The sequence below is a fragment of the Abramis brama genome (assembly GCF_963993115.1).
Source record: "Abramis brama genome assembly, chromosome: 8".
Classification (NCBI taxonomy): domain Eukaryota; kingdom Metazoa; phylum Chordata; class Actinopteri; order Cypriniformes; family Leuciscidae; genus Abramis; species Abramis brama.
Window position 1 is genome coordinate 30186313 of NC_139970.1, and position 14137 is coordinate 30200449.

General features: G+C 38.5%; 1 protein-coding gene across 1 annotated transcript; it reads right to left on the reverse strand.

Annotated features, from left to right (window-relative positions):
- Positions 1-63: 63 nt before the first annotated feature.
- LOC311088987 (uncharacterized protein) lies at positions 64-10178 on the reverse strand. Its single transcript, XM_084123418.1, has 7 exons — positions 8760-10178; positions 6052-6125; positions 5728-5962; positions 3244-5471; positions 2813-3022; positions 1067-1169; positions 64-975 (listed from the first exon to the last, which is right to left on the reverse strand). Exons 1-6 carry the CDS (start codon positions 9079-9081, stop codon positions 1068-1070), a joined length of 3171 nt encoding a protein of 1056 aa, XP_083979544.1. The 5' UTR covers positions 9082-10178; the 3' UTR covers positions 64-975; position 1067.
- Between the last annotated feature and the right edge of the window lie 3959 nt (positions 10179-14137).

The window sequence follows — 14137 nt, forward strand, 5'->3', positions numbered from 1 at the left end:
GCTTTGTGCATTCACTAGTGTAACAAACCAAAATACCTGAAAAAGCACACATGAAGAAAAGTGTAAACTTTAAAATGCAAAATTTATTTATATGGCTATTTGGTCGTTCTACATTTTAAATTTGTGTTTTCAGACAAAACACCTCAACATTTAAAACTTCTTCATTAAAGTCCATTGCATTGTATGTTAAAGAAGGATATGCATTAAAAATTCAGACAAGGAATTATCAAAGGAGAGAGGGAAGGAGAAAAAAATAAAATAAATCACATTAGACATTTTGGGATTCCCTTATTTAAAAGATACAGTCACTGTCTCATTTTGAAAAGCTGTAGTCAAACAAATGTTTTCACAAAATTGTATATACCAAAAAACGGCATTTCACCAATGCATTTGTGATTTCTACAATAACTCTTAACTCCATTTACCCAACCTTCATTTAAAAATTCCTGACTAATAGTTTTTTCTAAAACATTCCCAGACAACCACACATTTAGGGCAGTCCACTGGCTCCACTCCATCATTCAAGTACATCCCAGTCCATCGCATCTTTCTTAGGTTTCCAAACAAAGCTAACATTAAGTGCACTCAAGATTATGCCATTTATAAAAAAATAATCATAATAACAATAGAAATAACAACTGTAGTAATTACATTAGTAATAAATTTAAAGCATTCTACACAATTCTCATTATACATATATCACCTTGACCATCAGGCTCCGCCCCCCCTGAGAAAACACCATGGGTTCAAGTTCTGGTTTAACACATCTGTATCAATTGCAAAGCAACCTCAGCTTACTAACTTAAATAACAACAATTATTGTGAGGAAAAGGACCATTTAAACCATCATAACATTATTTACATTAATAAATTCATTGCCTCATTGTCTTACATCACAGATCCTTGGTATTTACAGCGTTAATATTTAAAGAAACAAAGCTTTGCTCCTCTTCATTTAATCCTGTGGCTTTTCACCTAAAATTTTAAGACAAATTAAAATACTCGTAAAAAAACAAACAATGGAAATCAACAGAAATATAGAGATGTCTGTATATTACAGACTGACCTCACTGAGCAGCAATGCACTGGTGGCATTTGTAGAGCTTGGGATTATGTGTCTTTATGTGATTCCTCACATTTTTCTGGCTGAAGAAAGACTTGCTGCACAACTGCAAGAGAGAAAATAGGTGTGAAAATAGAAGAAACCAGATACAGAAGTACAATGCCAGAGTGGGATAGGAAAACTGTTAAATGACTGTGGTGCTTTTTTATTGTGGTCTTTTGCCAATTTTATTAAGCAGAGAGTAGACTGAAATGATGGAGTGACCAAGAAAAAAAATGGAATTAAAAAATGTTGCGAGCCAGTTTCAAAGCCAGCCTGGGGTGCGTTTCCCGAAAGCATCGTTGGCCAACTATGGTCGCAAGTTCATCGCAATGTCCATTGAACTCTATTGGTAACGAGGGAACTTGCGACCATAGTTGGCTAACGATGCTTTTGGGAAACGCACCCCTGCTCAGTCAATACGCTGGACGTGCAAAACGCTTCGCTTTGTCACAGCTCTGATGGTACTTTTTTTTTTTTGAATAAGACCAATTAATCAGCTCTACCCCACCTTTTATTATAGCTTTGTACTAGGGATGGGATGGTATGAAAATTTCATATCACGATAATAGCGACCAAAATTATCGTGATTATCAATATAATCACGGTTTTGTTAAAACGAGATGTAAGTGTTCGAAAATAACTGATGCTCACACTGAAAACATTTCAACAAGTTTTATATTTGAAAATCAACAAACAACAAATAAAACAAGCAGCTCTATGTGCTTCTTTAAAGCAAGATTCTATTCTGTGGCATTTCCTTCCTTATAATGACTGTCGTCAATAGCAATGCATTATAACGGCGCACATCCGTATCACAACGGACACGCTCTCGTTTCATTCAAATACAACTTGCCGTCTTGCGTCTCTGTTTTTGATTGTATTGAAAATTAAATCAGAGTTGATTTATTATTTACAGAGTTTGATAATATTGTTGTGATCATCTTGTCTGGACGATTGTTTTGTACGCTGTACAAAATGAATTTATAAACAGGTAAGATTTAAAACAATCTCAATTCAATATAAAATCGGTGTAATAAGTGTACAATGAATATCACAATGAATGTCACTCTTAATATATATAAATAGTCTTGTTTGAACTTGTTCGTTCGTCTTTGGCTCAAAGCCACTTGCTGCGAACTTTTCTTTTCTAAGTGAGTGAGATAAAATATTTTAACTCAAAACAACATTTTGTGCCCAGTTATTTCCCAGACGTAGTTTTGGTACTGAGGTCAAAGTTAACTTGCCTTGCGTTCGCTATACAACAGTGGGTGATGGTCACACAAGAGGACTCGGCAGATTTGAAGTGTTTCCCCCCTATTGTAGTGACCATCCTCGAATTAAGTTTCTCTCAGGACTTTTGTAAAAGCTACAATATGACCACACCTCAGATTTGGTCCTCTTAAAAGGCTGAAAAATATCCCGGGCACGGTCACTGCCTTCCACCATTTCTTCTCGATTAAAAAAACAACAACATTGTGCGCTGCGTCAGAGCTGTTGCTGGCTGGACAGGATTTACAGTGAGTTATTAAAATCGTGATAAAGACGGTTTTAATGATAATTAAATTTTAAAAGATAATACTAACCGTCAGTACATTTTATCGTGGTTTACAGTGAAACCGGTAATTGTCCCATCCCTACTTTGTACAGTAGACAGGCACATTGCTGGGAAGGGAGCACCTTCAGGATCTCAGGAGACATGATACATACCGGGCAGGGCCAGTGTTTGCCTTCAATGTGCTTGATCCGGTGCATAATAAGGGCATCACAGTCCCTGTAGGTGGCTCTGCACTGCAGGCAAGCATGTGCTCCACTGGAGGCCTGACCGTGAGGACTCTTCTGCTGTTTCAGACGTGCCCGTCGGATGGATTCCAGTAGGATGGAACGGCGACTGCTCAGAGGAAGCAGCTTATTTACATTCTATGAAGACAAAACAGATAAATATGTTTTTTGTAATTTTGCCAAGTGTCTTTTTATGTTTATTACCAGATTAAATTTAGCATCATTCTTTTCAACGATTGACATTTGAGTACTACTTCCCTAACCAAGACTGCATACAAGTTTACAAAACAGTTACATAACATGCCTTTGTCATAAGAATAAACATCACCAAATGCTAGCATAAGAAAAACTTTTATCACCTTTGTCTTTGTAGGTTCTTTCTTGACTTTACAGCTCCTCTTGCTGACTTGGGCGTGTCTAGAAAATCGGGTAACCTGTGACCCTTGGGACACACTGGTTTCATCCCTCTCTGTCTTCACTTGAATAGCAATCCTTTGGGAAAAAGGTGAGTGCCTGTTTCCAAGTCCTGCCCAGTGAGGCCCGTTTAGACCAGTCCGATCTGGCATAATCCTGGCCCTCACCCGATCTCTTCTACCTATGCCAGGTGATGAATCGCAATGGGAACTACCTCCATGAGAGACAGACCGAGTCAGGTAGATGTCCATGCTCTCCTCCTCCCGTTTGATGCCACTTGGCTGCCGACAGAACCCAAAGAGGAAGCCTTGATCCAACAGTTTGACGGGTGGTTTGCTCTGACGCTTGCCCAGGTCTGAGGAATCGCTGGTTGGGAACGGCTGGGTTAGGGGCAAGGGGTCAGCTGGCTCTTCCTTTATCGTTTTGTAAAGGGGATGGCTGTGAAGATGCTGATGGTTGGAAGCATCCCAGTTCATGACGGCATACTTAACTTCAGGACTGTCCTTTCTTTTCGAATGTTCCTTCGAACATTTTTTTATTTTTCTGTTCTCCTTCACCTGTGTTCCTCTTTCAGTTCTGCTGTGCTTTGCTTGTGGAATTCCTGTAGCATGGCTGCATTTTGTTTTGCTTTCTATTTGTTTTGAACTCTTAGGTTTGACTGTTGGGGGACGCCCAGGTTTGTGCCGCTTTGTGTGCTGTGAATTTGTTGTGGCTACCCTTACTGTGCGATCTGCTGGTGGGCGACCCCTACGTCCTGGTGCTTTAGGAGGAGTTGCTTGGGGGCTGCAGACAGTATTGCGACGGTGAATAGGTTGCAGGATGGCACTGTCCGAAGATTCTTGTTTTATCCTGAGCGTAGTGCTTTTTGAAGGGTGAGAGGCATTGTGTGCTGGTACTCTACCTCTTCGAGCAGGTTGGGAAGGTGCTTTATCTTGATTTTTATGGTGACGTCTGAGCGTTCGATCGATTGCACTGGAGTCTGTGTGCAGCAATGACCTGCTACGTGTAGCTCTAGCAATTGGCTCCACAGGATCATGCCTTTTCCTTTTGGACCTTTCTTGTTTCCAAGATTCTTGGAGTTCTACTTTCACTGGTCTGTTCAGCAAATCCATTCTGCTCATGTCACAGAGAGACAGAGAAGGACTAACGGCAGCAAGCACCCCTAAACTGGTTCTGAATCCCAATGGGACGCCTTGTGCACGAGGTTTTCGGCGGGCTGTGAGTGAATAATCACTGACTTTTAACTTCCTAAGTCGTTTTTTCTGCCCCCAACCAGACAGTTCTTCTGGACCAGGCACCAAGGATTTCCTCTGCAAGCCAAGGAAGCTAAGAAGACGGTATTTCTCCTGAGCACGGGGGCTATGCACCTCATCCTGAGGGACTTTGTTACATACCTTCTCTTCCACATACTCCTCCTTTACCTTTACTGAGGTATCATGGGTCAAAGAAATTGCCTGAGATTGGGATGGAGTCACTGAGAATTCACACTGGGGCTTGTATGCCCGGTAAGAAGAGGACTTCCTCTTTCTCTTAGTAGAGAGGTCAATTTTGGGGAGGAGTCTGCGCAGAGCAAGTGCAGCGCCAGGTGAAGAACGAAGCAGACGGCGTGATGGAGAGGAAGAACGAGTAGAGGTGCAAGGAGATGTTGAGATGACCGAAGATGTGGGGTGGGAGGACGTTTTTTTCTTGCAGGATGGAGATTTAAAGTCCATGAGCTTCATTCTGCGATTTGGGCTGCATGGAAAGCCATTTTCCTCAACCTGAAAACTGGACAGGAACTGAGGATTTGAGGTTTCTGTTTCAGATTCATCTGTCACCTTATCAACAATCTGCTCACTGTACTGTGCTTGGATGTTCCAGGAAGACCCAGAGCCTTCTCCTTCCTCATCCTCTCTCTTCCTTTTGAGTCCCACTTTCCCTCCTGAAGCTGAGGAGTGGCCTCTCCTAAAAGGTCCAGGTACTGAATTATTTGGTTCACCAGGAGTACTGTGCATTCTGGAATGTAACTGATAAGTCTCTCGCTCCCTTTTGATAGCAGAGCAAGCCTCAAGGGCAGGCCACATGCGTAGATGGCGGGCCATGGCACAAACCTCCGTCAAGATGTCCAGATTCAGATTGAGGGTGGAAGTGTAAGAGAACTCCAGTAAAGCAAGCAGGCTCTGCTCACTGAAATCTATATGAGGAACCATAAATGATAATTGATTAATGCCCTGAAGGATAACGTAAAAGATATAAGTGTGTTGAAATAGGATAACGACAGTCTAAAGGTTAAGGATCTGCTGCTGGAATGAGATTAACAATACATTATATTATATTATACAATACAGAATAAAATATGCTCAATTTCAATAATGCCAGTTTTAAATGAATACAAGTGTGAACAAACACTTATTTTGTAACTGGTTTAACTTGATATACTGCACCCATACCTGTGAGATCAACATGTGACTGGGCATCAGTGGCTGAGTCCATTTCAGTAAATAACTCCTGGAAGTACTCGCTCACCGCAGCAAGGACTGCTTTGTGGGCGACGAAACACTGGCCATCACCAGTTTTCAGCGTGATATCACAGAAGAGCCCTGCTTCCCGTTGGCTATTGAGTTTGGTTAAGACTTGATGACTATGTGATTCCACCATCCTGGAGATAAGTCCCACATCAGAACACTAGAGACAGAGACAAAGTGAAAGTAAGATAAAGTCAAAACAGTAATCTTGACTAAGATGAATACTGGGATAAATATGTTTAAACTTACCTTTGATCTCTCAGACTGACTGCGTTGACATTCCTCACAGCCAAAGACATAGTCTCTGACCTGAAAATACATTCCTAAAAGAAAAAACAACAGATTTTTACAAAATTATTACAGAGAAGGATTTGTCTGTGTATATTCAAAAAAGAAAGTCAGTGCTGTGACTGTCAGACCACTCCTATTCCACAAGTAGCTCAGTTCTGTCTCTGGGCATTACATTCTCTTTCACTTTCACATTACATAGACTAAATCGATTCAGACTGCAAACTATGCAGCTGACAGCTAGAGTAGGAATCTCAATTCACAAGTGAATTTTTTGTGTGGCAATGAAAATAACACAATTTTGAACAGAGATCTCTGCCATTATCATCTCTTAGGAGCATAGCACTAGTTAACTCCAGTTAAATGAGAAACTTGCCAATGGAAAAAGTGGTTAAGTGTGGCAAACAGATTTTTTTAATGTATATGCATATATTAAACTTGGGTTTACTAAAAAAAGAAAAAAAAAGATGAATGCAGGTATGAATAATAAGGCTAAAAAATAAAAGAAAAAGAGGCTAAAATATACTTTTTGTAGCATTTTATCCTCTAGGTAAAAACAAAATAGAGGGAATGGGAAATGGCAAATAAACATCTGTCTTTAAACAATATTAGAATGAATTGTGACATGAAAATTTGGATACCAGGATATAAACTCGTCCACATCAATTCCACTCTCAGTTTTATAAATTAACATTGCTAATGACCTAACAAAATCAATGTGTCATCAGCAATTTCAAATTTGATCCACAACTGCAACCTTGAATTAGACATGGGCATATTATCCTCATTAGGCTTACTTGTTTGTCTAGTTTGTAATAAATTAATTTAGCAAATAAAAGGTGTTTCTGGCACAGGGCAAAATAAGCTGTATTGAGAAATCCCTGATGGTGCAATTCAGTTAAAACATGAAGCAGCACACCAGAAGCTCAGATTATTACTCCCATCACAATAAGTCCTGACTTACCATCGAGAGAGTGAAGCAACAGATAAGTCATACTCCAAACAGTTCTCAGGGGACTGTGGAGTGGAATAGCTTAGGGGTTAAAGAGCTACAATAAAGTTTGTGAGTCTGAACCCCAGAAAAGATGATCCATGAACTTTTATATGACTGGTCAGCTGACAAATCACAAGACACTAACCCCTATTCCAGGGGGAATGTCTCTGAAATAAATGGACAGTAGATTTAGCTGAATACTGTCTGGAATCATTACTGTCAGCAATCTACAAACCCTTTGATAAAAATCAATTGCTAAAATAATCTAAAGTTTAGTTGGCATTTGACTATAAATGTGGAGCTCAAACAATGATCTGAACTATTAAGCCGTTCTAAGGATTATTTTGGTCAGTGTTTTTTACCTCTCTAACAATGATGTCCACTTAGTAATTCACTAAGTAGTCATTTAGCCAAAGCTTTTAATACAGAAATTACAGGTTTGGTGCTCCTGGAATAACCCAAGGTTTAGTGTCTTAAGTGATTAATAAACCCATATCGAATTCAACAACCTGTCAGTTACCAGCCTACATGCTTAATCACAAAACTATCATCTAATACCAAGCATAACTAAATGAGATCTGACATTCCGAAAGCAGTTTAATAATTGTAAACATCATAAGAAGTCTCAAGATAAGGTGGCCCTGAGGGAGATCTTTGCCACCTCCAAATCCACCTTAAGGATGCAATGCAGCATAAAAGTCAACTCTAATGCACCTCAACTCCTCGAATTAGAGGTTCTGAGTAAATTAAATGCTACATCAGAGCAACCTTAACCTTAATTGCGACTGTCATCATAATCAGTGCATGTCTTGTTTTCGGTCAGTTGAGTTTGAAAGGCAACATACCTCAACAATGTGACTTTTGAGAGCTTGGTGAATTGTTCCCTGTGATTGTAATTAAATTGTAAATAATTGTATGCCATCTCTGTGCCACTATACAAGTGTAAAGATATATGGGATAATAATAAATACTTCCATGTTTACTACTATTGCTTAGTAAAAGCAATTGCTATGAAGAGTCCCCTACCTGTTCATAAATTAGCCGAAAAGTTAATTATACATTACAGTAATACACTGTCAAGTTAGGGTTACATGAAATGGAACTTGATTTTGTCCATTGGGAATTGATTGGATCATTGTATTTTGCTGATTGCTGTGATCTTATGTGAGTGACAGGTTGTCCCGCCTTCGTTCCAGTAAACATCATCAGAAAACTAAGAGATGTCACTGCAATAGGGAGGGGAACTAATTTTTATTAACGATAACGAGGGCACATGAATTTTAAAAAACAATAATGATGTGCACGGATAAATAATTTAATTAACTCCAATATTCCATAAAAATATAAGAACTGTCAATTTTTATTTCATGGTGGCTAGGCTATAGCTAGAGGTCTCTGTCACGTTGGTAGTTGCACTGCTCATTTACATAAACATTTTTGCATCGCTGTTGCACGTCTCGTAGGAAATTGACAACTCTCATGAATACATATTATGCTTAAATATGTTTTAATAATATTATAATTGAATTAATTGAATAACTAATTAAAACATTTATAAACTTTCATGATGATCTGATTCAAAGTTCAGATATAGCTTAAAACTAATTCGAAACAGACACTTAAATAAAATGTATCGGTAATAAAAACTAAATAATAGAAGAGAAAAATGACAAACCTTCCCACCAATAGTGCTCGGCCACCAGTCTGTATGTGTCCTCCAGGGTGTGGTGCGACTTGCCGGGTCTCTTCTCGTGGAAGGTAGCTATGGATTGAAGCCGCTTGTCTTCAGCCAGCACCTCTCGGTACTGGACGAAACCCTTCTCCAACTTTCTGCGGTAAAGAGAGCCGCCGATGACCTCGAAGGCAGAAGACGAGATAGACGCGCAGCCGCCGTTTACATATCCTGCGCGTTCCCGCTGCTCGTCCGCTGAGAGTTTACTACTGCGAAAGGTGTCATCAGTGTCATACTGAGCACTGTAGGTGCATTCACTTGCCATTTTTTACCGGATTTTCTTTTCTCAATACACTTTAACTATCAGTGCAGCTTATTTGAAATCGTTTCTCCTATGTGTAAAAAACAGAACTTTTTAACTTGACTTTATCCACCGACATTGAGACGTTTCTGAAACCAATGATGCTTTGAGAAGTGTCAATGAAGTTTTAACATCTGTTGGAGATTCACAGCAAATCCTCAATATGGATATTTAAGTAACAAGCAAAATCAATAATATTATGAATAAATAAGACAGTCTCACTTAACAGGTCGTAGGCATCCAGATTATTTTTGTTATGAAGAAGCATTGGAGTTAGTAGCTTAAGTATTTTACAATAAAGTCCATCATCTTTGGTGCTTACGATGTGACATTACATCATATCAAACGTGAAATACTGCAACTCCATGAGACACTGAATTCAAGACAGATGAGTAACTTCCACCATCAAAAGCCATAAGTAAATCCTGACCACTTATCATAATTCAAATAAATTCTGGAATTAAAATCGGAAACATGGATGGTAAGTTCTTCAATAGCCTGGTTGTCCCATGAAACTGAACTAAACACAAAAATCAATCGATTGAAAAATGTCTCAATCTGTCAAATATGCAGTGGCTGCCATCCATTAATATGAAATTATTATTATTTAAGCAGGTACTTTAGGGCCTCTTTCATCAGAGGTAACTGCAATTGAATTAACAATGTGTCACGAAACGCCAACTAACTACGTCATAACAGGAGATCCGAACGTCCAAATTTCTCGGCGGGCAGCAATAACAATCGCGCGGAAGGGTCTTCCTCTCGCGCGTGCAACTTGTGATTTCTTGAACTCGGTCTAAGCACGCCGCAGCTAATCTGTCGCGCGACCTATGCGCGATACGCGGGGGTCTTCCCGAAACACATCCAAACGGAACGGCGGCCTCCAAAATCAATAATATCATCCGCGGTTTCACCTTAACGTGCTCCACGTACGTTCATGTAACGATAAAGCCAGTCAGATGATCAAATAATCCAATTTTTAACTCGTAGTCCTCTGTTGGTTGCCATTCGTCAACCTAACTTCGCCTCGACGCCCAATTGCCTCACCCCCTCCCTTCCTCGACGCATATTGGTGGATTCTTTAAAGAACATCGACTGCAGACAACGCCATTGGTCATTGAGACTGTCACTCACCGGGCTGTTTTCCCTACTTTTTCCCTACACGAAGATAGGTTGTTGACGTCAGCGTTACCTTACTTAGCGTCAAGTTTATCAATATGAAAAGGACAACAATGCGAAAATATTGTTTCGCTTTGACTCGTTTTCATTTTAGCCCTTCATTGATACGATTCTCGTATTTGTCTGCATGATTTATTGGTCGATAGTTAAGGTTATTATTTATTAATGCATGTGCAATATATGCATTGTTGTTGTTCAAATCTGTTTTTTTTGTTTTGTTAATATATATTTTTATATTTAGCCAAATGAATGCAGAGGGAAAAATGCTGTAATAAACTAATATTGTCAACGCAGTGCTTTTAAAGGTGTGCATTTTATTATGAAGATTATTTTAAAAAAGCAATACAATCTAGGGTTATTTTGGAGAAAATAAACACAATTATTGTCTGAATACACCCCTCATTTTTTTCTTTAAAAAAACAAAACATAATCTCACATTTGTGTTATTGTATTGGCCCTGTGAAACACACTAGACTTTATTATTGTGTTTCGCCTGTGTTTGTCTGATGGTATATATATAGGCCTAATATATATATATATATATATATATATATATATATATATATATATATATATATATACAATGCAAAAGTCTTAGGCATGTTAATATCCGAAGGAAGGTTTCTTCAAGCATCTTGGAGACGTTCCCGCAGTTCTTCTGGATTTAGTTTGTCTCAGTTTTTTCTGTTTCTTCATGTAATCACAGACGGACTCGATGATGGTGAGATCAGATCATCCTGGCTGTTGTCAGATTCCTTGTGCATACACAAATCTCACTGGATTATTACAATTAATGGCAAAAAGAATGTTTGGAAATGTAAAATGATATTTCCTACTGACACACTAAAGCAAAATATATAAATAACTGACTTAAAACCATTTTTTTGGGGGGGGGGGGGGGGGGGGGGGGGGGGGGGGTATTAACATGCCTAAGACTATTGCACAGTACTGTATATATATATATATATATATATATATATAGAGAGAGAGAGAGAGAGAGAGAGAGAGAGAGAGAGATATTTTAATTAAGCAAGGCACACACACACTTTCAATGCTGCATAAATGTAATTGACATGGACAAACAAAGATTATGTACAGTTTTTTTTTTTTTTACATGCAACATAACTGACCAATAAGGTCATTGATCCTTCCCTTACACAAAACTCTATAGCCTTATTCAACTAATTTCCTTGCATGATGTGCTGAAACTTCCTATTTCCCTAAATGTTTGCAAGTGTATGTTAATTTTTTGGGAAATGGTATTGTTTAGTGAAGTGAAGTTTAAATTGTGGTCATTTGATTCAAGTAAAGGTTTCCTCTCTTTAGACCAAGTAACAATCAAACAAATAAATGAATAAAGATAAAACAGTGACTATGGTGAAACATCTTTGAAAAAACATGAGGGACAATAGCAACCGTCACAGAAAATGAAACAGTCCTTGGAGGTACTGAAAGAAGACAAGGAACAGAAATCTAATGTATTGTTGGTAATCAATTGTCAAGAATCAGTGCAGGATTACTGGTGATATCCTAAAGAAGATTCATAATCCAAACAACAATAGCTTTCACAAAGGCACGCTATGTCATTACAGGACAGCCTGTCATTTTTACAGGAACATTGCTGGTATATTCTGAAACGTCATCAGCTTAAGGTGTCAAACTAATTTATTGTCTTTCCTCTAATCATATTGTTCTACCAGATCCACAATGCAAGGCGCCATGAAAGTGCCACATAAATCTGCCACAGGAAGAACATTATAGCTTGTAATGTGCTTTGCCATGTTTGCGTTACATGTACTCCTCTGCTTGTTGATAACGATACAGGATGACTCAACTAACCACATGACGGTTCAGTTGACTGTTGGCTCTGCCATACATGAGGTCTCCAACATACTGTTGTGGATGACATGATCTTTCATGATAGATTTGGGTACTCATTAATCCTGCCAAGGTTTAAGAGTACACTGTCAAACTACATTACCTAAACATAATTTTTCAGTTTTTAATGTCATTGTTCAATGAAACATTAGTTGAGAACTATTTATCATTAATTCCCTAAACATGACTCTCTTCAGAAGGATTGGGAAGGATTGTTTTCAACTAGAAATAGTTGCTTTCACAATATGTTTGTGCTACATTTACTGTGTTTAGTAGTTGTGTGTGGATAAATGGGTTGAGTCCAGGTGATTTGTGCAGAATTTGAGGATATACAGTATGTTCTCTTTTTCATAAAAGTATGAAACTTGGTACTCTTGTACAGTTTGGGGCCCTGAACATTTTCAGAAATGGAGCCATCGCAAAAACGCCTCGTGGCGGCCATTTTACATCTCTCCTGAACCAAACATGATAACAATGAAAATGTGATGTCTACCCCTATGTTTTGATGGTCAAGGATTACAATGATATATACACTGTTAAAAAAATCTGTAGAAATTACAGTATTATTGGCAGCTACTTGCCAGTAACTTACTGTAGATTTAAATTGATGTTATTTACTGGCAACAGTTTGTTCAAAGTTAAATGAACATTAAACATTAACAAGTCTTTATCTTTACAGAATAAAACTAAAATAACAGCCTCAAGCAAAGCATTCTGGGAACCAAAATCTGAAGGAAAAAAACAGAAAAAGGTTGATGAAGATTTCTGGTTCCCAGAATGCTTTGCATTAGGTTGTTATTTTATAGTTTTATTCTGTAAAGACAAAGACTTGTTAATGTTTAATGTTCATTTAACTTTGAGCAAACTGTTGCCAGTAAATAACATCGATTTAAATCTACAGTAAGTTACTGGCAAACAGCTGCATAACTACAGCAAATTTTTTACAGTGTACCATATACAACATCATAAACTGTTCAGGTGAATAGTTAATGGTGAATTCAGGGACGTGAGAAGGAAATCACAGTATCTGAGAACCTTTGCTAGACTTTATAATATCATGTTTGTTGCATGCATGTTGTGTATAGTTTAAAAAGCTTAATCCTTTTGTTCATTAACCTTGACAATACAGTGACTGTAAAGAGTAGAATATTCAATATGACCATGGCAACATAGCTTAAATGTGTCAAACACAAATATTTACTAAATCTATTTAATAAAATCTATTTCAGAAACATGTTGTTTCATTGTTTTGTTGTTATTGTTGTTGAACCTACTCTTCAGTCTCCTTCACAGTCTCCTCCACATTGACACAGAGCTGTGCACTTTTAGGAGGCTTTTTTTTTTGCATTTGCAATGCCCCGGCAGCCTTTCTTGCAGCCACAACTCAAGAGTTCAAAGATGGACTGGCTTGCCTGTGGAAGAGTTGACCACAATGGTATCCAATCGCTTGTCTGTTGGAGATGGCATATTTGGTGCCATCTCAAGTGCTGTTGTCGTGTGGCTAGAGTGCACTGAGGTTTTTCTGTTTTCAGTTGAGAACGGTGTTGTGTAAGTGGCCTAATGATAAGTTAATCCCTGATGATTTTTTCGATGGAAATTAATCAATAAATATCTTACTTAAACCGAACAATGATTTTCTCCTAGAGCTGCTGTACGGCCAAAACAATCTTTGTTGAATGAATTTCCTATTATCACTGTAAAGCTGCTTTGAATCAATCTATATTGTAAAAAGCGTTATATAAATGAAGGTGACTTGACTTGACTGCACCAGTGCATCCTTAGTTGGGGGGATTTGCTCCATTCCTCCTTCCTTTCTTTATGAACAACTCAAGACGAGCTTGATGGATGTTGAGTTCGCTGCTGGTGCGATCGTAGAGGAGAATTGTGAAGAGCTCCACAATGGAAAGGACCTTCTCTGGAATGCTTTTTGAAGCCTTTGACAGAGCCATGAAGGCCTCTGTGC